The 26,763-nt window shown below is 41.6% G+C and overlaps 2 protein-coding genes across 14 annotated transcripts in view; both read left to right on the forward strand.

Moving 5' to 3' along the window:
• Positions 1–268: 268 nt before the first annotated feature.
• On the forward strand, positions 269–11,763 carry LOC133955183 (proton myo-inositol cotransporter-like). 7 transcript variants are annotated; one of them, XM_062389886.1, is made up of 13 exons: positions 274–337; positions 1,399–1,862; positions 2,722–2,881; positions 4,393–4,601; positions 4,776–4,884; positions 5,159–5,322; positions 5,797–5,911; positions 6,654–6,779; positions 7,027–7,145; positions 7,850–8,002; positions 9,509–9,681; positions 10,892–10,960; positions 11,041–11,763. In XM_062389886.1, exons 2-13 carry the CDS (start codon positions 1,424–1,426, stop codon positions 11,047–11,049), a joined length of 1,845 nt encoding a protein of 614 aa, XP_062245870.1. In that variant the 5' UTR covers positions 274–337; positions 1,399–1,423; the 3' UTR covers positions 11,050–11,763. The 7 variants fall into 7 exon arrangements, 5 of the variants coding, with proteins under 5 accessions (XP_062245873.1, XP_062245870.1, XP_062245869.1 ...); XM_062389889.1 differs by having other exon boundaries at positions 269–337; positions 1,396–1,862; positions 10,892–11,763; XR_009920852.1 differs by having other exon boundaries at positions 9,509–10,960.
• Positions 11,764–19,744: 7,981 nt separating this feature from the next.
• kif21a (kinesin family member 21A) overlaps positions 19,745–26,763 on the forward strand; it is a 52,137-nt gene continuing 45,118 nt past the window's right edge. For 4 of the 7 annotated variants that reach the window (XM_062390158.1, XM_062390159.1, XM_062390160.1 and 1 more), the window contains exon 1: positions 19,746–20,126. In XM_062390158.1, the coding sequence (XP_062246142.1) occupies positions 20,083–20,126 (44 nt within the window). In that variant the 5' untranslated portion in view covers positions 19,746–20,082. Of the gene's footprint in view, positions 20,127–26,763 lie in introns of all 7 variants that reach the window. The other 3 variants (XM_062390155.1, XM_062390157.1, XM_062390161.1) reach the window with 1 other exon arrangement.

Here is a 26,763-nt window from a genome sequence, read left to right on the forward strand (position 1 = left end):
ACAGTGAAGTGAATATAAAAACTAAATCTTTGAACAAGTATTTAAACACAACCACCATGCAGTCAGTATTTCAATATAATGAGATCCTAACTCATAATTATGAGATAGTAAGTCATAATAATGAGATACTTAGTCATAACAATTAGAAACAGGATTGTTATTGTCTTCATCACAGTGGCGGACATGGGCTTCCATAGACTTCCGACCCCTGGTGCCATTTGAGAAGGTAAACGTCACCACACGTGGGCGTGTTTATGTCCCTGCATCATGTGATCTGGGACAACTACTCACTTCCTGTTTGTATCGGACATCAGCTGCAGACACAAGCCCGTCTCAGGTATTTATTCTTATTCTGCACACACACATATTGACTGTTTACGTACAGAGTTGGATTTTGTGTCAGGGTTTCATTGCATCTGCCGTGAGTAGCACTTTTATTTTCTGTGCCAGCGTGTAATTCCCCCTGTGTCTGTCAGCTGATCGGTGACGACCTATGCTCGTGGCCAAATCTATGGGACCATGTATTATGACTTCATTTGAGGTGTTTCTTTTTCGGATTCAGCCTTTTAACATGCTGCATATAGCTGCACATTGACTCCATTAACTAATCCACGGAATACACCTCGAAATCTGATGTGTCGACGTGTATTCTCAGCACCTCCCAGCAGCTGCAGCATTACCCATCACTTCCTGCAAACAGAGCCCACATCTTAATTCAACCATCACTTTTATATAACAATACACGTTTTAGTACTAGTACCTACGTTTTTATAAGCGGTACATATTGAATTACTGATAATGACTATGAGATAAAGACTTATTTCTATATCACCATATATCCATTATCTTCCCAGGATCCCAGGACAAATAAAGACTCACACAATTAGTAGATTTTTGAAGGGAGTTTGGTGCTGCGTTCCTGAGAGATGACAAAGGGCCTGCAAATTAACTAAGCTGTAATATGTTTCATCGTACAAGAATGGTTGTGGTACAGTTCATTATGTCAGAAGTTGAGAGATAACTTTCTTTACTTAGGGATCGCCGAAGTCAGGTGAGGACGTCGCATGAACATAGTGGGGGAGTAAAGATATCAGAAACAGAGCTACTGGCTATCTCTGTCGAGCTGGACCTCTGTATACTGAATCAATAAAGTTTTATCTTATCTTATCCTATATTAAGATAACATGGTATGTAATAACGCAGTCACATGATCTACTTTTTGGGTGGGGGTCTTCCCTCAGCTCAGCTGTGTGTGTTATGGACGTTTTAAACTCTGTTATTAAAGGACAGCATCCATGCAGACCTTCCAGTCCCCTCATCCTGGTGTAAGAGGAAGCTGCTGATGCTAAATGAACCTCTGCTGAACTGAGCCCTGTTTGTTTCCTATGTGTCCAGCAGCTCTGATAGGTACAGCTGCAAGCACATGAGCAGCCTTGTGGTCAGCAGGAGGCAGAAATCAGAGAGTGATGGAGAGCGGAGTCTCATTGAGGACTCAGCCACCAGTGGGGATCGTCTCTTGGACCAACATGCATCCACACCGGGGTTCGTCTACGTGTTGGCCTTCTTCTCTGCCCTGGGAGGATTCCTCTTTGGGTACGACACCGGGGTGGTTTCTGGGGCCATGCTGCTCCTGAAGAAGGAGATGAACCTGAGCGCCCTCTGGCAGGAGTTGCTGATTTCCAGTACCGTGGGGGCCGCAGCAGTTTCCGCCCTATGCGGTGGCTTCCTGAATGGCTGGCTGGGGCGTAAGGTTTGCATCCTGATGTCCAGTTTCATCTTCACCATCGGCGGCACCATCTTGAGCTTTGCCCCAGACAAGGTTGTCCTGCTTGTGGGCAGAATCACTGTTGGTTTGGGCATAGGTGAGCTGGTGTTTGCAAATTGAGAGTCTTTAATCAAACCAATAAATATTAATTTACTACCAATACTAATGATAAAATAACAATTTGTTAAGAATTATTATTTTCCGAGCTTTTGAAGTTCACAATGTGATTGAAGAAGCAACAATAATATATTCAAGGTTATGTAGCTTTGCTCAAAGTTATGTAGCTAACTTGAATGACTTAATTCTGCACCTTACTGATCAGAGTATCAGAAATTGTACATGTATGTTTGAATCTTTAAATCCTTCATTCAAAGAATCCCCCATTTGAGTCAATGGGGTTCTTCAAAAGCACTATGTGCTGTGTTTGGAACCCAACGTTTGGCATCAGCTCTTTGGACAGTTTCGAAGCTTAAAGATTTTTCAAAATTAGGGAAGTTTTGTATATAAATATTTTATGTTTAAATTCTAAAATATAAAAAATTATTGTTTTAGTATGGTATAGGAGCAACAATATTGAGTGTTTCTAATTAATCTCATTCCTAATAATATTAAAGATAATATTAAGTAATAGTAATAATTATAAAAAATGTATACAGCACCTTTCAAATAAGGCATCACAAAGTGCTTTTAAGTAAGTTATGGAACACCCCCTGTTATTTAAACCTGCTTTCACATTGCTCGTGAGCAGATACAAAGTTCACAAACTGTCTCTCATGTCAACCAATCTGACCTGCTGCTCCTGGTCCACTGAAGGGTTAACACCATCATCATGCTACAGAATCAAATAAGAACTTAATCAAATTCAGATTAACCAAACTTTAGAGAAACAAAGTGTGCATGTTGAAGTCTTTCTGTGCTTTTCATAATGAAACCTGATCTTTTTCTTTGCCCCTCAGGTATTGCTTCAATGACAGTACCTGTGTACATAGCTGAAGTTTCCCCTCCACACCTGAGAGGTCAGCTGGTCACCATCAACTCCCTCTTCATCACTGGTGGCCAGTTCATTGCCAGCGTGGTGGATGGAGCTTTCAGCTACCTGAGCCATGATGGCTGGAGGTATTTGCTCCATGTTGTCATAGCTTTTCACTTTGTCTGTCATGGCTCTCCCCATTTTGCTTTAAGAGAAACCAACAGACAGTCTTGCCTGGTTAATATAATTCCTCATTTGGCTGTGAAAGTTCTCCATTCATGCTTTAACTTGATGAGGTACCTGCATCAATCACTGACACTTGCACTCTTCTTTAATTTAATGCATTTGATGCCGTGTATTGTCATACACAACCTATACATCAGCAAGCCTGTTTAAACTTTTTGAACCCTCAAATATCAAGACAGCTTAGTTTGTGTGCACTGTAGGGATGGGCGTTCGATTAAATAGTCTTCATCGATCGTCGGGACGAATTTTCGATTAATCATTAATATTTTCAAGTTCAAAAATGCACTATTTATAGGCTTTATTAAAATGCAGTGAAAAAACAAAGCGTGTTTCCTCATTGAGATCTTTATTACAAGATGAACAAAAGGTGCTACTAAACACAAATGACCGTTGTTTTTTTTTTTTCCAAAATAAAATAATAATAATATAAAAAAACATAATGTTAAACAACAACTTAACCACAAACATATATTACTTAGGTCTGACAGGTTTTTCCAAATGTAACTCAAAACTATCAAACAAGGCACTGAGTCGAGAAAGCTTCATAAAAATAACCAGTAACTCTCATACAACCTCAGCACCAGCCTACGGGTTTGTGTTGAGAAAGATGAGCATGTTAACATGCTCTGGGGTCAGACGCGAACGCAGCCTGGTGACCGTCAGTCCAGCCGCCAGAAAAACGCACTCTGAGCGGACTGACGTCCCCGTGATACACAGGTAGCTCCGTGCTAACTTGGCTAGCCTGGCCAGGGCTCCGGTGTTTGCGCTCCCCTCGACCATATCAGACAACCAGGCTCCTCGACTCCCCCAGTCTCGGGGATGGCTTTGCAGTATTGGCAGTGAACCAAGTCATTTTTTTACTCAAAATTGTCCCACTCTACACTTCGCCATGACCTCTAATGTTTACTTTTGAAATGGAAATACACGGTAACTCGCAGCTAGTCGCAGGTAACTGAGTAGGCCTGTGGCCCCCGTGGTCAAATGTGGAATTAGCTAATTTCTCAATGAAAAAAAATAATTTCATCGACGAGGTTCTTAATGATCAATTAATCGATCGTCGATTAATTATGCCCATCCCTAGTGCACTGTAATATTTGTTTGCTCACAGCACTGAATTGCTTTAGTGCCTCAGGGGTCATTTTGACAGCAAAAGTAAACAGGACAAGCAAACGAGGGATCATGAATACATTGGACTTTAAAAGTGCAATACTGATCCTAAAATCTCACTAAAAGCAGCGTGCCTATCCCCTACAAGGTCCGAACAGTTAAGGTAATCACACAGCTCTAAAACGATTCCCTGGAATGTATTCAAAAGATCCCTGCCAGTCTACAGACCTGAAGTTGAGAGTCAGCAGGTTTTTTATGTTTTATCCCTTCATTCCTCCTCCTCCTCCTTGTCCCTATTCTGCAGATACATGTTGGGTCTGTCCATTGTTCCAGCAGTGCTGCAGTTCGTCGGCTTCTTCTTCCTCCCGGAGAGCCCTCGATGGCTTCTCCAAAAGGGCCGGAGCCAGGAGGCTCTTCAATCTCTGAGTAAGATAAGAGGAGGCCAGAACGTTGAGGAAGAGTACGACACCATCAGAACAAGCATCGAGGAAGAGGAGAAAGAGGCGAATGGAGGTGAAAACAAATCTGAAAACGAATAACCTTGAATTCTGAATTTAATGTTTAGTTTTTACCTGAATTCTGAATTTGATGCAAAGTAAAAACTAAACGTTAAAATCAAATATAGTTCCAGGAGTTGAATTTGTAATATGTCATACATACTTTTGTTTTTTTGTTTGAATGTTTAAGGAGGTCTTGTTATTTTGCGGATCATTAGCCACGGTCCTACTCGCAGGGCTCTCTTCGTTGGCTGTGGCCTCCAGATGTTTCAGCAGCTGTCTGGGATTAACACTGTCATGTAGGTCGTCTATTTATCTCGTTTGAGCTCCCTCACACAGTAATTATCTCCCTCCTGCCTGATACCATGGGCCACCACTGTAAAAGCTTAAATTATTAATGAAATCCTGTGTGTCTATGTCTTGACATGAGCAGTATAAATGTTAAACCTTGAAATGCAGAGTTGTTGAGGCTGGGTGCTGACCTGGAAACCAGACCCATCAGATGTAGATGCATAAATCACTTGGCTGAAAAAATGGTTTGACTGTTCTGTGACCCTCTTTGCCCACATCCAGGTACTATAGTGCAACCATTCTGCAGATGGGGGGGGTGCGGGACGACAAACAGGCGATCTGGTTAGCTGCTGCTACGTCTGCTACCAACTTCGTGTTCACACTGCTTGGAGTCTGGCTTGTAGAGCGAGTGGGTCGGCGGAAGCTGACCCTGGGCAGTCTTTTAGGTTGGTCATTTGAATAATGCTACAGGGACTTTATTTGTTACAGACTGACAGATAATAGGATATCGTAACCACTCAAGTTTAATCAAACATATAACTTGTCATTGACATTCATTATTTTAATACAATTTTGGGAGATTTGTAGGCAATATTACTTGTTATTAAAAAACCGTTAGCATGTAAATCCGTAATAAATTAACAAATCTAAAAAGACAGTAATGTACTTATTGATCTTTTACAAAAACACACAACAGACCAGGAGATATATGATACACATCCTTTCTCGAGAAAGGAAGGTGGTGCAAGCTTTATTTATTCATAATTATTATCAGAAATGTTTTTACTGTTCATATTCTGTCAACATATTTATGACTAGACTGAAAACTTTGGATTTTGGACTGTGTCTTCTTTGATCTTACAGCACAGTGTCTTATAGTATTTAAAAAGTTTTGACTTGACTTAATTTCTCGAATGCAGGTACTGGTCTGAGTCTCACTGTGCTGGCAGTTGGGTTCTTGCTATCTGCCCAGAACTCCCCGCCCGTCACCCTGCACCCAGCTGAAGCTCAGAACTCCACCTGCAGACAATATGGGTAAGAACTCATCAAGCAGCAACATTTCAGTAGCTTCAGTCCATTGTTTGATGCATTAGTGTATCGTCTCATTCACTCAGATAGCATACGTAGGCAATGTGAGAAGGTACATGTTACTTTCTTAATAGATTAGATTAGATTAGATTAGATACAACTTTATTGTCATTGCACAGTACAAGTACACTCCTGATCAAAATCTTAAGACCAGTTAAAAAATTGCATGAATTTGCATTTTGCACTGTTGGATCTTAGAAGAAGAAGAAATGGGAACAAGAGACCAAAAGTTGTGAGCAGGCAATTTATTGAAAACAACAATTTAACTCAAATAGGCTGTTCATCAGCTGATCAAAAGTTCAGCTAAAAAAAAAAAAAAAAATTTCCTAAAACAGACATTAAAGTGTCAAAAACTGAAGTTCTGCAAAAAAATTTACCAGTGTTTTGTGACGTCAATATTCTTCCTGCCTCTGTGGTTGTAATGCCTGGTTCTGCTATGTGAGGTTTCTGGTAAACCAACTCTATTGCCTTGAATAATACAGATATTTCACAATAAAAAAACTTGTTTAAACAAATTAATTGATTCAGTCAACAGTCACTCTAGAGTGCTTTTACTGTGAAACGGGCACAGGAAGTGTTGCAAATATTGAATGTGACATATTCAACAGATAGTCATTTATATTGGCTTGATATAAATGACAGCTTGATGGGCTCTGTGAGAAGTTTTACAATCAGCTCTGTCCTCCAGGTTCTGTGAATTCTGCATGTTGGATCCCAGCTGTGGATTTTGTTACCGTGAAAATAGAACCGACGTGTACAACTCCTCCTGCATCCCTGTCAACCAAGCATCCACAGATCATGCAGCGTGGGGAAGGTAGGAGGGATTCATGAGTGTCACAGTACCAACTTGACAACCCAATCCCGTTTAAGTGCATATCATTATTGCAGTTGGATCGTTTTGTACATGAAGTAGACTCGTGAATCACTTTCAGCATCTTTAAAGTTAAAGCTTTTGAGTCACATCCTTGTGCTGGATGATTAAGATTTAATTAAGACACACCAATTGGGAAAACCTGCAGAGTAAAGTTGGTTTCAATTTCTTTCTTTTTTTTATCATGTAGTTGTTCCAACCAGACGGGGGCAAATGACAGTTCACTATGGGCTTACAACTACTGTCCCACATCCTACTCCTGGATCGTCCTGTTGGGGCTCATTCTCTACCTTGCGTTCTTTGCACCAGGTTTGAGAAATCTTACAAGGATCAGTTTGAAATTCTTTCCCAACTTTATTAACACTTAAAATGCTCAAATCTCTGACCCTGCTCAGACCTTGTATTATCATCCATCATGGGAGATCTGATCACAAGTTGATTTTAAGTTTGTTTATATGCATTTAAACACGTGTTTTTGCGAAGACCACATTATATTGTTGTTAGTGTTGTTACTAACAACAATATAGTGTTGTTATTGTGTCTACAAACAAAGCAACTTACAGACACAGATAATCCTTAAAAATATGTTTAATTAACTGTCCCGGGTCAGAGGACGTCAGCTAGGTGGTCTTTCATATGTGGCCAAGGACACATTGGCATTCACACAGTGAAAAGTACTTAGCCACAGATCCACCAGTCCACCTCTGTGTATGTGGTGTGAGTTATCAGATCTCAAGAGGACTGAGAACCAGTACTGACCGGTGACCACATATGATCGGATCACTCAGGATGGACGTTAATACTAGGTCTGTAAGGGGTCACCGATTCGCAAATGGAGAAATGATTTTCTGCCCCTTTTAACAAAAAAAAGATCTGCCTGCACACAAATAAACAATGAACAACAAATACCTAATATACTGATAGGTCGCTGATATCAAGAGCGATAAATGCAATGCATAGTATCCATGTGAATATAAATCATTCTCTCTCCTCTGTGTGTGTCTGTGTGTCAGGTATGGGCCCGATGCCTTGGACAGTGAACTCTGAGATCTACCCACTGTGGGCCCGCAGCACCGGGAATGCCTGTTCAGCTGGGGTCAACTGGATCTTTAACGTACTGGTGTCTCTGACCTTCCTTCATGTCGCTCAGTTTCTAACCTATTATGGTAAGATTATCAGAAGTTCAAGGGATGTTGTTATGTGTTGGATCATCGTCTGTAGTTGCATGGAGTAATTGGCTGTTTTTAAATATTGTCTGTAAAGGGTTCTGGTGTCCAGTTTCCATTTAAACTCAACTCTAAGTTATTGCCAGCTCAGCTCTCCCTTGTGTTCACCGTATAGATAGGTGTCCCCTTTCTGCATCCTCTGTGTCCTTGGGCGAGATATTGCTCCTAAGGCTGTACCAGCAGTGCCTGAGTGATGCGTTATACAAAAAGTGCTGCACATAGATGCACGGTGTGAATGTGTGAATTGCAGTGATGTTCATCTAGAAAAACATTACATAAAAACAGCTGTTTCCTGGTTTATCTTTTCCCTTTATTTAGCTCTGTTATCTAATTTATATCCATGTTTTTAAAAGAAGAAATGTAACTGTAGGTTGTCTGTGAAGAAATTCCTGCAACTTCAGAAATTTTGCTTCAGCCTGATCCTTAAATATAGTATTTTATTTTAACTCCTTATATAACCAGGCGTTGTCACTGTAAACACCATCTTGTTTATAGCAACAGTGGCAGGGGACATGAGATGAACTTCAACTGTTTACAAGTTTAGATTATTTCTAAGAAGGACTAGAATCTTCACAAGTTCACATATTGGTTCACCCATAGGAAACACAGCAGGTTAAAAACTGGAATGTATTCTCCTTATATTTAAACAAGCTGCACCAAATCTCACACACTCATAGAAATCAGTCACCTAAATGTGCTTGATCGTTTTTTGTAGGATCTATGAATTATTCTCTTGGAAATATGTAAAAATGTGCACATTTGTTCAGATCCACAACAAAATGTAATGTTTAATCTTTTTGAGCCCAATAGATTTAGCGTTATGCTGACAAACAAACATGGATGAAAACAAGGGCTGGTAATAAAGTGCCCTGAAGATCCTTCTATTGTGCAGTCTCTGGTAAACAAGCTGCCTAGAATGCTGCCATTGAGTTTTCATTCATGATTTACCAGGGTGACATGAGATCAAGTCTGCATTTTCAAGTTTAGCTAGCACATAGACAGTTTTTTTTTTCAACACCCCAAACAGTATGTTGTCACATAAACCTCACTTTAAAGTGAATGAATTATATTAAATTACATCATTAAACATCATTGCAAATGCAAGATAACACAACCACACTCACCACTCATTGATCTTTGAAGCCTCCGACTTTTAACCTTCTGACACTTTGAGGGAGGAAGGCTGTGACCGTCTCTATGCAAACAAACAACACTTGAACTTTCCTCTGAACGCCCTCCCCTTTAATTTATCATGGAAGCATATAACTTGCATTTAAGATTAAGAGTAACTGAGATCAAACTGTCTAATTACCTTTTGAAGCCATTGTATTTCTACCACTTTATTTGTTATTTTTTAAATGCATACAAATATCAAACTGTTTTATTTTCACCATGGCAACCATTGCTCTGAACTTAACAACATGTGCTTTTGTATCTCTCCTCCAGGGGCATTCTTTCTGTACACAGGCCTGGTGGTGCTGGGACTCCTCTTCGTTCAGGGCTGCCTCCCGGAGACCCAGGGCCGGCAGCTGGAAGACATCGAGAACTTGTTCACCGGTCCACTCTGCTCCTGTGGAGACTCCTCTCACAGCGGCAGTCACCAAGTCCAGTACATCCGGGTAAAAGGCAGCAACGTCCTCCTCTCTGACAATGATGCCTCAGATGTAGAGTAGACTGTCCTCTCTGGCTTTGGGTGTTCCTGTCTTGGAAAGACTGCTCATGTGGGGATGGGAGGAAAGGTAACTTTGCTCTCTGGTGGCTGCAATCAACACTAAGCCAAAAAAAGGCTTGAACTCCCCAATGAATGACCATATCTGGTGCTTTTCTTTTCTCTGGAGACATAAGTTGCATCTGTTGTTTCTTTCAGAGTTTTTCTGTGGTTTATTCTCCTCATTTCCCACTGTTTTTCTCCGTCGTCATTAAGAGAAAAACTAAAGTGAGGTTCATATGAGATAATTATTATCCCAGGAAAGTTACAGTTCAGACTATGGGATTTGGACACAGAGATTTAATGCATTTGTTTGAATAAAAGCACACAGACCTATTGATAATTCACTTTGATTCTGAATGTCCTAAAGCACAGAGCCTGAACAACAAAAATATGTAACTGTCCAAATACTTAAGTCTGGATTTGTGTTTAAGAAAATGAATATAACAAAAACTGAAAACATTTATACTATTTTCCACCAAATTTAAGCACATACACTTTGAGGAATGATTTCGATTTTTTCCAGCAAGTAGCATTTTCCTTTCTTCAGTCTGTTCAGAGACCAAATGACCTGGTTGCTGACTCGCCTTTTCCTCAGCCTTTCTTGTGTCAAGACAATCTAACTTCCAGATGAAGAACACTTACATGAATTCAGTCAGATAATTTCGTCTTTTGAAACCACCAGCATACCAGCAATGATGTGTTCTAATACCAGCCTCATTATCTGTATTTTTAGATTCATAAAATATAAATCTTTCTGAAACACTTTATGTTGTATTTGTTGAAATCCTGTTGAAAGTTCTCTAAAAAAAATGGGGGAAAAGTCCTTGTTCCTCACAGGACTGTGAGAAACACAACCTGTTATTTCATTCAGACCAAATTAGATGAATTGCTGGCATAACTATAATCTATATGATTGTAGAATTATTTCCAAACTCCTTTATGTGCCGATGTAAAGCTTTGCTGGTGTGGCTGAATCCGGTGATTGGTGGTTGCTGATATTTTATACACAGTGTGAGAGTTTGCACTTTATGAACCAAAAAGGTGTGTTTTTAATTTTTTTTTAGCTATTTTTGTATGTCAGAATATAAGAATGAGTTGCCTTAATCTCGATTTTCTAGCAAGGTTCGGAAAGCAGCTCGGCACAGTATGGAGCAGTGGGGTCAGACAATGCCATAGCCTATATAACTGTGAGTACTGCATCAAAGTGCTGAGAGCACAATAAACTTTGCTAAATGTTTCTGTAATTTTCAATCTCTTGTTTCCGCAGCTGAGATAATGGTAACGAAGTAGACCTGGACAACACAATACAGGGAACGCCTTTGTACGCAACGTCCACTTAGCACTTGGATATTTATTAGCATTTAATATTTTTTCTTATTATTTTGCTGCAGTCTGTTTTTGTTACAGTGCAAGATAGAAATGGCCTTGTCTGTACCACCTGTAATATTCCTTTTAAATGTTTAATTGAAGTTTCTAATCTAATACTGGATTTCAGCAAACCTCTGTAAATGTCCGAACTTTGGTGCGTTTAATGTGTGAAACCACAAATGGGAACAAAAGATATACAGTGTTTATAACTGCGTATTTTGTGGTATTGATTTAATGCGTTGCCATGTTGTTCTGTCTGCTATAACAACCAATTTGTAATGAGATAACAGTGACAGGACCCAGCTGCCAATTGTACATGGTTACCCTCTTCCGTGATATTGATGAGGAAAGAATATTTTTGCAGTGTGAAAATGCACAAGTATACATATGGTGACAATCATTTTAAATGGTGACACTTTCATTTGGTACAACCGACTCAGTCCACCCACAGGGGAACAGACATGCTAAGAATATCAATGTTACTGTGTAGGTTTAAAGGCCGCAGGTTCATTTGAACCTAAATGCAAATAGTAGGGGAGTGCATTTCATTCTGGTACTGTGTCATTCTAATCTTGTTCATGTTTTCTTGCTGTGTATGAAATTAAATTCCTTGTGTCTTTGATCATGCTTTTTTCCATCATGTGATGTTTGGTAATTAAACACACAACATGGTTGTAACAAGTGGTTATTTTAGTTATTGTTGCCTTTCTATCATCTCGAACCACTCTGCCCATTCTCCTCTGACCTCTGACATCAACAAGGCATTTTCGTCCACACAACTGCCGCTCACTGGATGTTTTCTCTTTTTCTGACCATTCTCTGTAAACTCTAGAGATGCTTGTGCGTGAAAATCCCAGTAGATCAGCAGTTTTTTAAATACTCAGACCAGCCCGCCTGCCACCAAAAACCATGCCACGTTCAAAGCCACTTAAATCCCAATTCTGAAGCTCGGTTTGAACTTCAGCAAGTCGTCTTCACCACGTTGAGAGGCCTAAACACATTGAGTTGCTGCCATGCGATTGACTGAATAGCTATTTGTGTTAAAAAGCAATTGGACTGGTGTGTCAAATAAAGGGGCCGGTGAGTGTACATCTTCAATATTAGCTGTTCTTAATTAACTGATACATTTTTTTTCTCTTTAAATGTCAGGAGGTAGTCAAATATTTAAACTGCATTTTTCCAAAGCCAAGTACATTGTCTTCAAATGGCTTGTTTCATCTGACTAGCAGTAAAAATCTCAAAGACATTTTGTTTTACTGTTGTAAATGTTTGCAGGAAATCACCAGATCTGCAGATGTAAGTGGCTGAAACTTGATAAGGTTTTTTTTTTTTTTTAAATAACTTCAACATTGAATCAATGAATAATTGCAAAACATTTTCTCTCGCACCTCTAGTTGTATTACGTCCTACTGCTGTTTTTCTTTTGACCTAATTTTTATTTTCTACTTTTGCATTGGTTAAGAAGAAACAAACATTATTTAGATATAGTTGACTAGGTATATCTGTCTATCTACACTCCTGATCAAAATCTTAAGACCAGTTAAAAAATTGCCTGAATTTGCATTTTGCACTGTTTGATCTTAGGAAGGTTCTAAGTAGAGCTTCAAAATGCAAAAAGAAGAAATGGGAACAAGAGACCAAAAGTTGTGAGCAGGCAATTTATTGAAAACAACAATTTAACTCAAATAGGCTGTTCATCAGCTGATCAAAAGTTTAAGACCACAGCCTTTATATTTATATATATATATATATATATATATATATATATATATATACATGCATTGCATTTAAATTGGCTTAAACATTCTTCTGGGTAATCTCTTTAACTTTAGAATGGGGGCCATCCAAAAATCGAATTTGGCGGTCATTTTTCAAGATGGCCGCCAAATCATCAAGTCATAACTATATTTCTTGCATATTTGGGGAAATATTTCACTAATTGTGATAAATATTGTTTTGTTATTTTGTCATTTTTATGTTGATTTTTTTTCTTTCATTTGTCATTTATGTTGTTTTTTTTATCGATTTTTACAAGCTATTACTTGGCTAGAATATGTATGAAAAAGCCATGGTTTCAGTGTCAAGTCAAAATAACTTCATTGGACCTCAAACGTCTCAGTGACATTCACAGCTGCACAAGGCTGTATAAGACAGAGTCAGACGAAAAACATTTGCACCTGCCATTAGCAGAGCTGTTTTTGAGCATTTAGCCAATTCCTGGCAACTTGCAGCAATTGGTGGAAGTATTGTCCAGTTCAGCAACCACCTTTGTACTTGCAGTTTCCATCCCCATTCTGCAGGACTTGGTAAAACTGGTTGAGTGACAGTTGCTTGGCCCCGGACAGCTCCTGCTTGGTAGGCTGCACGTTTATTGTGTTCCTTGAGGGCTGCACTTGTTGGTGGTATGGCATCATATGGCCTTTGCTTGCGGGCGAACAGATGCAGTCGTGCATCATTCACAGATGTGGCTGCACTTGATCGGTCATACATTATGACCACAAATCTCTCCAGCATTTGGAGGTCATCATCATCAACGGCCAGTGACTAAGCTTGATAAATGTCCCTAACACTTCATCACACACATTCCATGTTTGCCATACAGATTTCTTAACCTTGCCACGGAATGCAGACACAACGTCACACCCACCAGATGCATGGAAAAATGGTAGGCCACTGGATGTCACATGCTACAGTGCAAAAAAGCAACTATAGCGATAAATCTAGCTACTATTTTTACTGTCCTCTACACATAGCTTAAAGGTTGGTTTGTATATGGAATGAGAACAAAGGGTAGTGCTACTCCTTATATAGTACCAGACAGCCAATCACACAAATCTAGCTACTATTTTTACTGTTCTCCTTTTACTGTATATCCGCCAAATACCTCTATCCCTCTAATTAACCCTAAACTTCACGTAGTTTTCCCCGTGACCTATAATACAGTTAGGCGATGACATGTTTTAGAAATGTTTCAGATGGTTATAACTGGTAATTCCTGTTTGAAAATGTTCAAAAGCATACTATGGGAGTCCGATATTATTGACATCTACAAAGTATAGGCAAAGATTATGATGAAATGCAAAATCAGTCTTACCATGGTGGCCATCTTGAAATAAATGGCGGCCATTTATGATTTTCGAGTGGCCCTGATTCCTAAATCGAAGAGTGACCTTCAAAGATGATTTGTACCAAATTTCACATTTGTATCACCATTTGAACAATTTCCCAAAAATATTGCTGTTATTTTCTCCACTAACATAAGTGTATCTAGTGGCCCCACTATTTAAAGAATTCTTCTTTTATTACATGCATATATAGTTCTTTGGAATTGTGCAGTTTTAAAGATTGTAACACAATGGAGGCGAAAGGAATTTCATTTGTTGCATTAAACCTGGACTAAGACCTTGTTAACTAAATAAAGCTGCAATGGTATTTTCTGACCACAAGGAGACCCCCAGCCACACATTGTTCATTTAATTTGGTCAGTCTGTGTTTTCTGGACAAGAGTGAGGTTGAACTAGTTTGCACATAAATGTTTCTCATGTTCAGTAGTGCAGCCAGCATGCAGTCTGTGGCCTCCCTTCTCTGTAATGCATACTGACATGACTAGTCATTAATAGAGCTAGTAATTTGCCAAGCCTTCCAGTCCTAGTTACTTGATAGGTCTGTCACAGGACACCTGTATTCATGTTATAATTACCCATGAGGATGTGATGTTGGGTATGGTGCTGCAAGTTACTGAGTCATGTCCTGCAGTTTTTATCCTGGTTCATGTCCAGTAGTGTTCAGATTAGACAGAGATTGAAATACACCAGGGTGATTCTGTAAAGGTACAATATACACTCCACTTACACTTCTTTAGGTTACCAATATAATAAAATGCAATTCAGTAATGTAAGTGTGATTTAATATGATTATGGTAAAAGGGTGGATAACCTGAATATTAATTTAAGAGGAAATAATAGCTAATAAAGTGAACTCTTAATGCACCTATGTTCTATGCGATCAAACAAGTAATTCTGTGTCAGCTCCACTGTCCTAAACTTACAGTTGATTTCCTTGTGCTTGGGATATGGTACAAGCTGTGCCAACACATTAGACCTTTCTGATGCTTTCAAAAATATCCATGATGGTTCATAGCCCTCAAAGGACTTTGGTCCAAGAAGGCTAATTTCTTCAGATTGCAATAACCTGTACGTATTTACCTCGGAGATGAGAGGAATACACTTTAAACCAAAGTATTCAGGTGTTTGTTTTTTTTCACATTTAATTGTGCTTTGCATTGAATATTAAATAGAATAAAATTAGTTTTTTACTGATTTTATTATTCAGATTTTGAATCCAGAGTAAGTCACTACACAAGCTTTGGTTGAAATCATGGACGTTGTGATGTAGCAGACAGATAAGTCCTATGGAGCTGTCCTGAGAGAACTGTTATACCTTTATATACCACTAGATGGTGCATAATGCTTTGTCTTCCAACTTGTTTCCCCTTCATAGTTTAAAACTGATGCATTATAACACATTATCGCTAAATTACAGTAACTACAGAAGCTTCCATAGCCCCGGTAATGGAAACTCAAGAGGATATTTAAAGTTCCAGTGTATAATATTTAGGTGAAAGGGATCTATTGGCAAAAATTTAATATATAATCCTCCCAGTGCTGTTTTCACTAGTGTGTTTCACCTAAATTGAATAAATTTCTTTCTTTCTTTAAATATTTTATAATTATATCAGGAGCGGGTCATCTGTACGGAGGCTGCCATGTTTTCACAGTAGCCCAGACTGGAAAAACTATACTAGTTTTGAGGTCCTATGACAACTGAAGGCTACAGGTTCTCTTTTGTGTCCGGGAGGGAAGGGTGAGATGAGGGGCATTCAGCTGCAAGATGCAACCCAATAAATAGAGGTCACACAATTCTAGACACAAACCCTTAAAGAAGGATGACTTTAAAAAGTATTTATTGGATTAATGTTCTAATAAAGTTAGTCTGTGATCAAAATACAAATTTCTGTGAATACATTTACCTTCTTTAATCGTGTAGCTCTCTCTCTAAAATGCATGTGATTCTGTCGCTATGGCTTTCTGTCTATAAGGAAAGACATTTTACTTGATATATTGATTTATTGTAACTGTGGGCAGCATTTTTAAATATCTTCTTTTGAAAGGCCAGTTGCATTTAAGCCTTATTAATGAGATAATAATGAGAGCCTGGACTGTTCTGCCTGTGGAGTGTCCACATGATGTCATCCAGTGTGCCACAGCCAAGATTCATGCTGCAAGGCCCCGCATGTAGCAAACAACAAGACAAATATGCTTGGATGTAAATTTGTGTTTATTCAAATTTGTAATGCAGCACTCCTACCTAAAGTGTGGTCTTCAGTTCCGTTCAGTTCAATTTAATTCAAGCAACCTTATCATTCCAACGGGGGAATTAATTTGGAATAGCTTTTACAAAAAATATTCACAGACAGGTACAAGGGAGCCAAATGAAGATACAAATATATAAGAATGAATAAGAAGTAAAGGCAAAGGTGATGATCATAAAACATGTGGAATAAACGTCCAGGGTTTAAGATTATATGTAAAATATGGATGAATATGGATGAAGTGCCTTGCAGGATGAAGTGCTCCGCAGGATGATGTGCTGCAAGATGATGTGCGGTGATGATGTGCGCCACAGGATGATGTGTGTCGCACGATGATGTGTTGTGATGATGTGCGCCGCAGGATGATGTCTGCTGCACGATGATATGCGCCACACGATGATGTGTGGTGATGATGTGCGCAGCAGGATGATGTGCGGTGATGATGTGCGCCACATGATGATGTGCGCTGCAGGATGAAGTGCGCCACAGATGTGCGCCGCACAATGATGTGTGCCAAGACGCCAATGTGCGCCCCAGGATCATATGTGCTGCAGGATGATGTGCACCGCAGGAAGATGTCTGCCAAATGATGATATGCGCCACACGATGATGTGCGGTGATGATGTGCCCAGCAGGATGCTGTGCACCACAGGATGATGTGCGCTGCACAATGATGTGCGGTGATGATGTGCGCGGCAGGATGAAGTGAGCTGCAGGATGATGTGCACGACAGGATGATGTGCGCTGCACGATGATGTGCGCTGCACGATGATGTGCGCCACAGGATGATGTGAGCTGCAAGATGAAGTGACCTGCAGGATGATGTGCGCCGCAGGACGATGTCCACCACAGGACGATAAGCCCGATGTGAGCCACAGGATGATGTGCGCCGCAGGATGATGTGTGACTCACAATGATGTGCCCCGCAGGATGAAGTGCGCAGCAGGATGATGGGCGCTCAGGATGATGTGCGGGGCAGGATGATGTGCGCCACAGGATGACGTTTGCTGCAGGATAATGTGCGCCGCAGGATCATGTGCGCAGCAGGATGATGTGCGCAACAGGATGAAGTGCTCAGCAGGATGATGTGCTCCACAGGATGAAGTGCGCAGCAGGATGATGTGCGCAGCAAGATGATGTGCGCTGCACAATGAAGCGCACCGCATGATGATGTGCGCCACAGGATGATGTGTGCCAGTGTGCGCCCTAGGATGATGTGTGCCGCAGGATGAAGTGCACCCCAGGATGAAGTGCGCCGCAGGGTGATGTGCCCCCACGATGATGTTCACCGCAGGATGATGTGCACCACAGGATGATGTGCACCACAGGATGATGTGCTCTGCAGGAGGATGTCTGAAGCCAGGACGATGTGCGCCAATGTGCGCGCTGCAGGATGATCAGGGTGCACAATGATGTGTGCAGAAGGATGAAGTGCGCCTCAGATGATGGGCGCCACAGGATGATGTGCGCTGCAGGATGATGTGCGCCCAGGATAAAGTGCACTGCAGGATGATGTGCGCCCCACGATGATGTTCACCGCAGGATGATTTGCGCTGCAGGATGATGTGCGCAGCAAGATGATGTGCGCCACACCATGACATGAGCTGCAGGATGATGCGCCACAGGATGAAGTGCACCACAGGATAATGTGCGCCACAGGATCATGTGCGCCGCAGGATGATGTGCGCAGCAGGATTAAGTGCTCAGCAGGATGATGTGCGCCACAGGATGATGTGCGCAGCAGGATGATGTGCGCAGCAAGATGATGTGCGCTGCACAATGAAGCGCACAGCATGATGATGTGCGCCACAGGATGATGTGTGCCAGTGTGCGTCCTAGGATGATGTGTGCCGCAGGATGAAGTGCACCCCAGGATAAAGTGCGCCGCAGGATGATGTGCGCCCCACGATGATGTTCACCGCAGGATGATTTGCGCTGCAGGATGATGTGCGCAGCACGATGAAGTGTGCCGCAGGATGATTTGCACCCCACGATGAAGTGCGCGGCAGGATGATGTGCGCCCCACGATGATGTTCACCGCAGGATGATATGCTCCGCAGGATGATGTGCACAGCAAGATGATGTGCGCTGCAAGATGAAGCGCACCGCATGATGATGTGCGCTGCAGGATGGTGTGTGCCGATGTGCGCCACAGGATGAAGTGCACCACAGGATAATGTGCACCGCAGGAGGATGTCCGCAGCAGGACGATATGCGCCGATGTGAGCGCTGCAGGATGATCCGGGTGCACGTTGATGTGTGCCGAAGGATGAACTGCGCCTCAGATGATGTGCTCAGCACGATGATGTGCGCCGCACGATGATGTACGCAGGATGAAGTGCACCGCAGGATGATGTGCGCCCCAGGATGGTGTGCACCGCTATAATGTGCTCCTCCTTTATCCGGGCTTGGGATCAGCAAAATGAGCCAAACGAGACACTCTGGCAGAGCAAGTTTTGTTTTTCATACGTTTTTTTTTTTTTCAGGGTGTGAGTGTGTTTGTATGTGTGGCTGGGATCGACTTGCAAACGAATAATGAGTAAGTGTGTGTCTCTGAGAGAGTGAGCGGAGCGGGAGGCGGAGCCCCGGCGCCTATGTATGTGTGTGTGCTGTCCGCGACACACACAACACTGTTCAGGAAACCACTGCAGAGGGGCGGCTCTTCAGAGCCGCGGGTTGCAGACCCCTGTCTAGGCGAAAGAGAGATTTGTTTACTGCTCCGCCGTTAAAGAGATGCGGACGTTAAAACATTGGGCGCGCCACACAGTTTGATAATCACTGCTCTACACAGTGGATCCCCCCCTGGTTCGCCCGTGCCCAAAACCGCCACTGGGTGAAACTAGTTCATTTACTGAAGTCATCATTATAAACACTTCGTCCATCACTGGGTTAAATAATAAACTGAATTCGTTTTGAAGACTATACTGAATATATATATATTTATTTGTCACACGAGTTATTTTGGAGATTTATAAAAATAACTGTGTAGCTCCTATGCCTAACAACTACTCTACAATATTCTTTATTTCAGTTTTTCCTTCTTTCTTTCTTTGGATATTCCTTTACTTCTTTCTTTTTTTTCTAACTTTCTGTCTACCTAACTAATGTGCACGATTACTCTCACGTTGTGACGTCACCAGGCAGCCGGTGCTTTGCAGTGGGCGTGGCTTGCTGACGCATTGCGGTTTCCTCCCCAGTGCGTAGAGAGGAGAGACGCGGCCGCGCGCGCGTGTATACGATGTTGCTCCATGTGTGTGCGCACGTGCACGTCCGCGGGTCAGCTCGCAGCGGTGTGTCTCTGAAGAGAAGCCGGCGCTGAAGCATCCGGGCCGGACTGCACAGAGATGCAGACACGCAGCCTCAGCTCCTCGCTGATGTCATGGTGACCACACCGCCGATATCGTTTATGTGCGTGTTGCAATGGCGGTGTTGAAGTGGAGGTGAGCGGCACCGTTGCTCGGGGGGAGTGCGCACTCTTTTTTTCCTCTCCGATTTTTCCAGGGAAACGACCAAAACACATAGATCAGCTTTTTGCTCCTTCCTTTCCTGCTGGTTCTTGTACGAGGAACCATGGCGACGGGACAGGATGACAGCACTGTCCGTGTGGCGCTGAGGTAAGTCCCGGTAACATCTCCTCATTCTTCTGTGGGTTAATTAACCGGTACCACCTGTCAGTCAGGCATGCGGGCCTACAAACTCCATCATCTGCCAATACACGCACACACGCAGTCGATATATCATCAGCCTCACGTCATCTTAACACGCTGCTCTAGCTCCAGCACCGCTTGATGCGTCTCCCGACCATAAAGGACATGCTCCCCTGTCCTCTCTGCATTGTCCTTAAGTGGAAGCACAATATGTTTCCTTTGCAGGGACCCAGTCACTGCACGGGTGTACACACACGTGCCTCGCCTTCTCCACACTGGCATGCATCAGCAGGCAGGCACCCTTTGTAAGGACTGAGCAGTCAGAGGAAGAGACAGATGCAATCGGCCTGTTTTCTCTCCTCTCCTGCAGGGAGACAGTAAGTCGATGAAAGAGGAGCTTCACTTGACAGCCACGTTTCACGGAGAGGGCAGTGCAGCTCCTCTAACACCGTCAGAGTCTCTCTTTTAGCTTGTGGACGTTCAGTCTGTAGGCCCTCGCAGTGATTAAACCCTGTGAACAGACACAAAACCCGTCTCTCTGTCCTCCAAGTCAATGCATTTAATACGTGTGTGCTATTGTGCTGAGGTGGGCCACTCCCACCCAGCTGGTGAGGTGGCACAATGAAGGATGATGGCACAGTGTGAAACCAGTCTTTCCCCCTGCCTCTCATTCAAGGCCAGTCAGAGAATATTATATATTATATTATTATATTATTATACACATCTTGCCTATTTCTTCTACATGTGGGTTTTTTCCAAGTTGTCCTTCCTTGCCTTTTCTCATTTGTTCCTGATCATCTCTGTCACATGCACTTTCTCACAAAAGTGCATCATCATTGGGTGTGAGGAGCGTTTTTGTCCGGAGCTTCCTGATTCTATTTGGAGAAATCTATATTTTGATCAAATGCAGCTAACATTTGTGGGCAGCTTTTGTTGTTTGGTAGATGACTTGTTGTGTTGTTCCAAAGGTAATGTCTTCATGCTGACTCTACGTGTGAATGTGCTGAATCTGTCGAGATCTGAGGGACAAGATTTTAGGGTTTCGACGCCCTCACGTTAGAAGGCTTTGGTTGCCCACATGAAAACAGTCCATTGGGAGAGCAAAAGAGATGGAACACGTTGACCAAGATGCATGGGCGTAAGAACACGTAAGACAGAGTTTTGGCCTTAAGGTCCAAAACACAGAGGTTATTTTGTCGTCGGACAAAAGTTGATGGGCTCAAAGGTTTTCCAAAAGTAGCTTCAGATAGTTACAGTAAAGTTTTTATTGCACAAAATAATAACTAATCAGAAAATGGCACATTTAGCTGACATACCTCAAAAATCTAAGCGCGAATGCTCTTCGCTCTTTATAGCTAGAGATGACATTTTGTACGATTTGAAGCTCTGAAGCTGCAGGGTCAGAGGAACCCTGTTAGGATGGACTAACCAGACAAATAAGAGCACAGCACTCATGTGAGACTACACAATACAACTGTCCTGCGATTAACACACTGAAGGTTCAGGTTATGTTGAGACTCCCCAGTTCTGGAATGAAATGAGATGTGTGGTTGCTGTTGTTGTTGCAATGGACTGTAATTCAGAACACAAACCCCTTCCAGTAGTGTGGGCGGCTGTGGCTGAGGGGGCGGCGTGGTCGTCCTCCAACCTGAAGGTCGGCGGTTCGATCCCCAGTCTGAACCATCTGCATGCCGAAGTGTCCTTGGGCAAGATGCTGAACCCTGAATGGCCCCCATTATATAACAATGTGCTGCAAGTAGATGCACTGTATGAATGTGTGTGTGAAATGATGAATGTGAAACTGTAGTGTTGAGTGCTTTGAGTGGTCATCAAGACTAGAAAAGCGCTATATAAATACAAATCCATTTACCAAATCCATTTACCGTTAGTGCTGGAAAATGTCCTCAAATGATTTATTTGAACAATGTAAATGAAACAAAAAAATGAGTTACAGTTCAGAATCTGAAAGCAGATAATATTGACTTCTTTTGATCAAATGTGCAACATGTAACTTCAACCGCAAGATGTATTTCAATCAGGCAACTTGTGCACAAATCAAGTTTTATTCATGTTAAGCAGCAATCGGCAGGGAAAGATCGAAATCCATTACTTGTGTCCAAAACAAACAGTGGAAGGAAAGATGAGCTGGCTTGCTTACTGGCTAGCAGTTTGTTTTTCCGTCGTCATAGGTCATTTCCCCCGGAGGTTATAGCAGAGACAGACAAAGTCACAGGTGAAGTTGATATGCAAATAGGAGGCGGCCAAAATGAAACGTCTTGTCACCTTGTGTTGCTTTGGGTTTCAACATTGTTTGAAACATTTTGGATAATGTAAGAAAACAAGTCAAAAAAATATATAACAAAGACATTTCAATGAAGAATTTTTAGATTTTATATCTTGTCGTTACAGCTCTATTTGTACCAGTTTATTTTTTAACCTGCCTTTTAAAGCTAATTCAGTCTAACATAACAGCACAGCAACAAATCCCCCCTTTGTGAGGGTTGTAATATTCAGTTTTTTTGAAGTTGTTTTAGGGAGGTGTTGCTTCAACTGTGCGATTATTGTGGAGGATGTTTGCAGTGCTGTGGATTTATATTGTGTTGTACAGAAAGGTTTGTATGACATTCAGTCTACAATTAAGCAAGGTGGACAACATAGATACAAACACCTGTGACACCTCAAGTAGAGACACACTTTGACAGCAGATTCAACAAAAAACAGAAAATCATAAAGAGGTTCATAAAGGTTGTTTTTCTTTGCATGGCTGCTGTATTAGACAGCTTCAGGTTTTGCCAGTCGTATCAGATAAACTGGCAACTGAGTGGACATTACAGTACAGTACAACAAGGCCACAAACTGCTGCCTCAAAACTGATAATTGAGCTGAAATCTCACCAGTCTGATTCCAGGACTCTAATTCTGTCGAAAGTACACAGGATGTTTGATGTGAAGGTTGAACTGCAAAGCACACCAGGGCATCCTGCTAAATGCTGACAAAAAGTGTATAATTATGGGTTTAAATGACTTGTGCTTTCCAAAAGCGTCTAGCAATTTGCAACAAAAGTGTGGACAACATTCATCCATTGAAAGGGGGATATTTTGTGTTCAGGAACTAACATTTTCAGCGTCTGATTTTAGCACACTACATTTCACTTTGTCATAATTTTTCTAAAATAAAAAGGACATTTAGTCTCTCTCAGTAAAATGCATGTAGTAATTTAAGGCTTTGGACCTCTACTAATAATCATTTTTGATGCATTTGGGCTCTGACGATGCCTGTTAAACCAGTGTTGTGATAAGTTTACACATTGCTTTTTCTCTGTGAAACCCAGTTTGCAGTGGCATGTTATAACTGCTACCAACTGGTATAACCCTTCATCAAGACTGTTGACAACTCTCCCACGTGCACCTGTACAACCAGTTCAGATTTGGCTTGACACTTTATTCTCTCAGCTGCCTCAATTCCACATAATCCCAAATAGCCCACAGATATTTGGGCATGCTTATGCTCCTGGCTACACAGGAGTTGCTGTGTGTCAACAAAAAGCCTCACATGTAAATGACATCTTTTTGTAGCTAATCTCAGAGACCAGCAAATGAATGTTGCCATTTAAGGCACTAGACCTGATCCTGTATTGCTCATTACCTTAAACAGGGTCGCCTTAAGGACTGAGGTGTCTGCCTGAGGTTGTGGAATCCGTTTAAGACCCTAGCTTATTTTAACAGAGGCCGGCCTGTACTCACAAAGGAGAGCAACGGTCAAAACCTTTGGTTTAATGTCCCTTTGCGTCAACAGCATGTGTTTACCCATTCACCGAGCTTGGTCGGTACATTGAGAGGGAGTCACACGGTGAACCTCTTAGGCTACAGTATAGACTGCACTCTAGTCAGCTTATTTGCACAGTGCGGGATGTCACAATGACTGGTTTGAATGGTAGGTGTACATTGAGGGGAAGGGCTTAGGTGGAGCTAGAGACTTGTTGAACCTGCCTGCTGAGGCAATTACTGCATTTCAACAAACTTACGGCTAACCTTTATTCTTAAGGTGGTTACAGATGAGCGGCACGGATCAAAGCGTGGCAGAGCAACTTCGACTTTGTTTATATCTGCAGTTGAGCTGCTGTTGCCAAGCTCATTAACACCTGAATAACGTGAGGCAGCCCACTTTATCAAGATACACATCTCATCATGGAAATTCCGCCGTTCTTCTTCTCTGTGAGGACTTGTTGATTTCACTTCTCAGCTGAGGGGGTATAACAATCATGATAATGAGATTAAATGGGTCCCTAAACCTCTTAAGGCTTAAATTACAGGAATACCTTAATGTAATGACCTGGAGGCATGCAGCGACTGGTCTTAATCTCTTAGATTGTCGCTCCTGAGCCAACTGTAGAGGCAGGGTTAATGGTGGTAGAAGGAGCTTGTTAAAATGAGCTGCACAATTAGCGCAGATATCGTCTATGACTTAAAGAGCAGAGCAGGCTGTAACTCAGCTGACAGGAGACAACAGGTGACAATAGCTGTGGGGGTTTACAGTGCAAACAGAGGCAAGGGGGCCTCTCAGCTGAGATGATATGTGAGGTGCAGATTAGAAAACTGCTGAAAACATGGTCATATAGGGAATTGTGAGGCAGTCACAAGGAGCAGCTTTTAACTGCATGTAGACATAACATGAAGACCGGCCGCTCTGTAGTGCCATATTGAAAGTGGAACTTCTATGCGTCTCCACTCGTTTGCCTTTGGACCCTCTTTCTGAAGATTTGTCATGATATATTTCCAGAAGTTTGAACTTTGAATAGAAGGCAAGTTTATTTTTATAGCACATTTCTAAAAGGGAATTCATAGGGCTATATATAAAATATAAAAGGCATCACGACCAATTGTAAAGCAACAGACAGAGAATAAAAAGACAAAGTGATAACATTATCAATAAAAGAGTGAAATTAAGATGAAGTTATTTGCTGCCGAAAACATGGGCACGACCAGTGGAAGACTGGCATCGAACCAGTGGGAGCTCAGATACGGGACGTTTGAGATGCACGCTCGTCACCCATGGCAGAACCATGCAAACACAAAGCCCCAACAGTCCACATCCACTGAGCCAAGTCAGTCTGGAGTTCGCTGCTGACCAATACCCCTGTGAATCTGTGTGTGGGTCTGTGTGTATATAAAAAGTGTGTATTGGTCTCTAGCTCCCGTTATTTCTTCCCATTGTTCTACCTTTGAATCAGTATTTATACAAACCTGTGGTGCTACAGATGACACTTTAATACTGTGTACTGTTTTTAGCCAATCCCTTGGTTAAACAATTGCTGATGGTATGAGGCAGGAATGTGAATTCTGCCAGTCCACATTTAACCCGATCCACACAATAACGGTTTCATGCGGCCACAGAAACCCAATCTGAACTGAGCAAACACAAATCCTCCTTTATATCACTGCATATGACTCAGGTGTCTTCTACTGGATATGACGGAGAGGTTATTTAAAGAAATTATTGTTTACTGCATTACTCTCAGTGTATCCTAAATGTGCAGGTGAATATGAAATAACCACCCTATGTAGATGTTGTTTTGGTAGCGGAAGGATATTAGGATGATTGTTAACCATTAGAGGCCATTTAATGTAGTAAACCTGAAAACAAAACTAATCCAATTATTTTGATAGTTAAAAGTTTAAGTATATTTATAAACAAATAAGAAGAGCATTAGCTACATTAAGTTTTTCAAATATGAGGACAATATATTTTTCTTGTCTTGTACCCAGGATGGCTATGACAAACAAGCTAGCAAGCATTTGAAGCTATGGGTTTTCGGAAGTTGGGACTTTTTAGATTCTCTGATATATTATAGGTGATTAAATGATTAATCAATTGATCAAAGAAAATATCAGATATATAATTATTTTTTAACCCAATCCATCCATTCTCTTCCACTTATGTGGACTTGGGTTGTGCAGGTAGCTGGCTAAGTATAGTATCCCAGACGTTATTCTCCTGAGTTCGCTCTCCCTGGGGGGAACCGAGGGGTTTCTCAGGCCAGATGGGATATGTAGTATAATAATACAACAAAATTATGGCAATGGCTCCTTTCTAAACATTATAAGTCCTGGGTAATGACTAAAACAGGTCTCTCTACTGTTAGGTGATGCCTTTTGTATTCAGCTGAGGACACACAAACTCAATTTGTCACTTTACATTATTTACATTACCTCACTGAACACCTCCAGGAACATTATTAACCGCACAGTCAATACAATAAAAACAAAATGATGAATAACGTAACTTCTGGCTACAGTAGCAATGGAATATGATCAGGTGCAGTAAACTGCATTTAAAGAGCACACACAGCAGGAACCACTGTTCATGGTTGTTTTACAGTATGTGGAGAGATGACCTTTAAAAACATTGTTCAAGCATAACATCAGGGTTATTCTTTGTTGCATTGTGTGGAGCGATGCTTGTTGGCTGTGACCTGCGTTGTTTCCTTCCAGCTCTGTGTCCTCCTGCCATGATCTCCATTCCTTTGTGAGAGAAATAGCCTGAGGGGAGCTCACACCATGCTGTATCACTTCTCTACTCATGCTGCTTGTCCTCTTAACCACTA

This window comes from Platichthys flesus, chromosome 6 (assembly GCF_949316205.1).
Source record: "Platichthys flesus chromosome 6, fPlaFle2.1, whole genome shotgun sequence".
Taxonomy (NCBI): Eukaryota; Metazoa; Chordata; class Actinopteri; order Pleuronectiformes; family Pleuronectidae; genus Platichthys; species Platichthys flesus.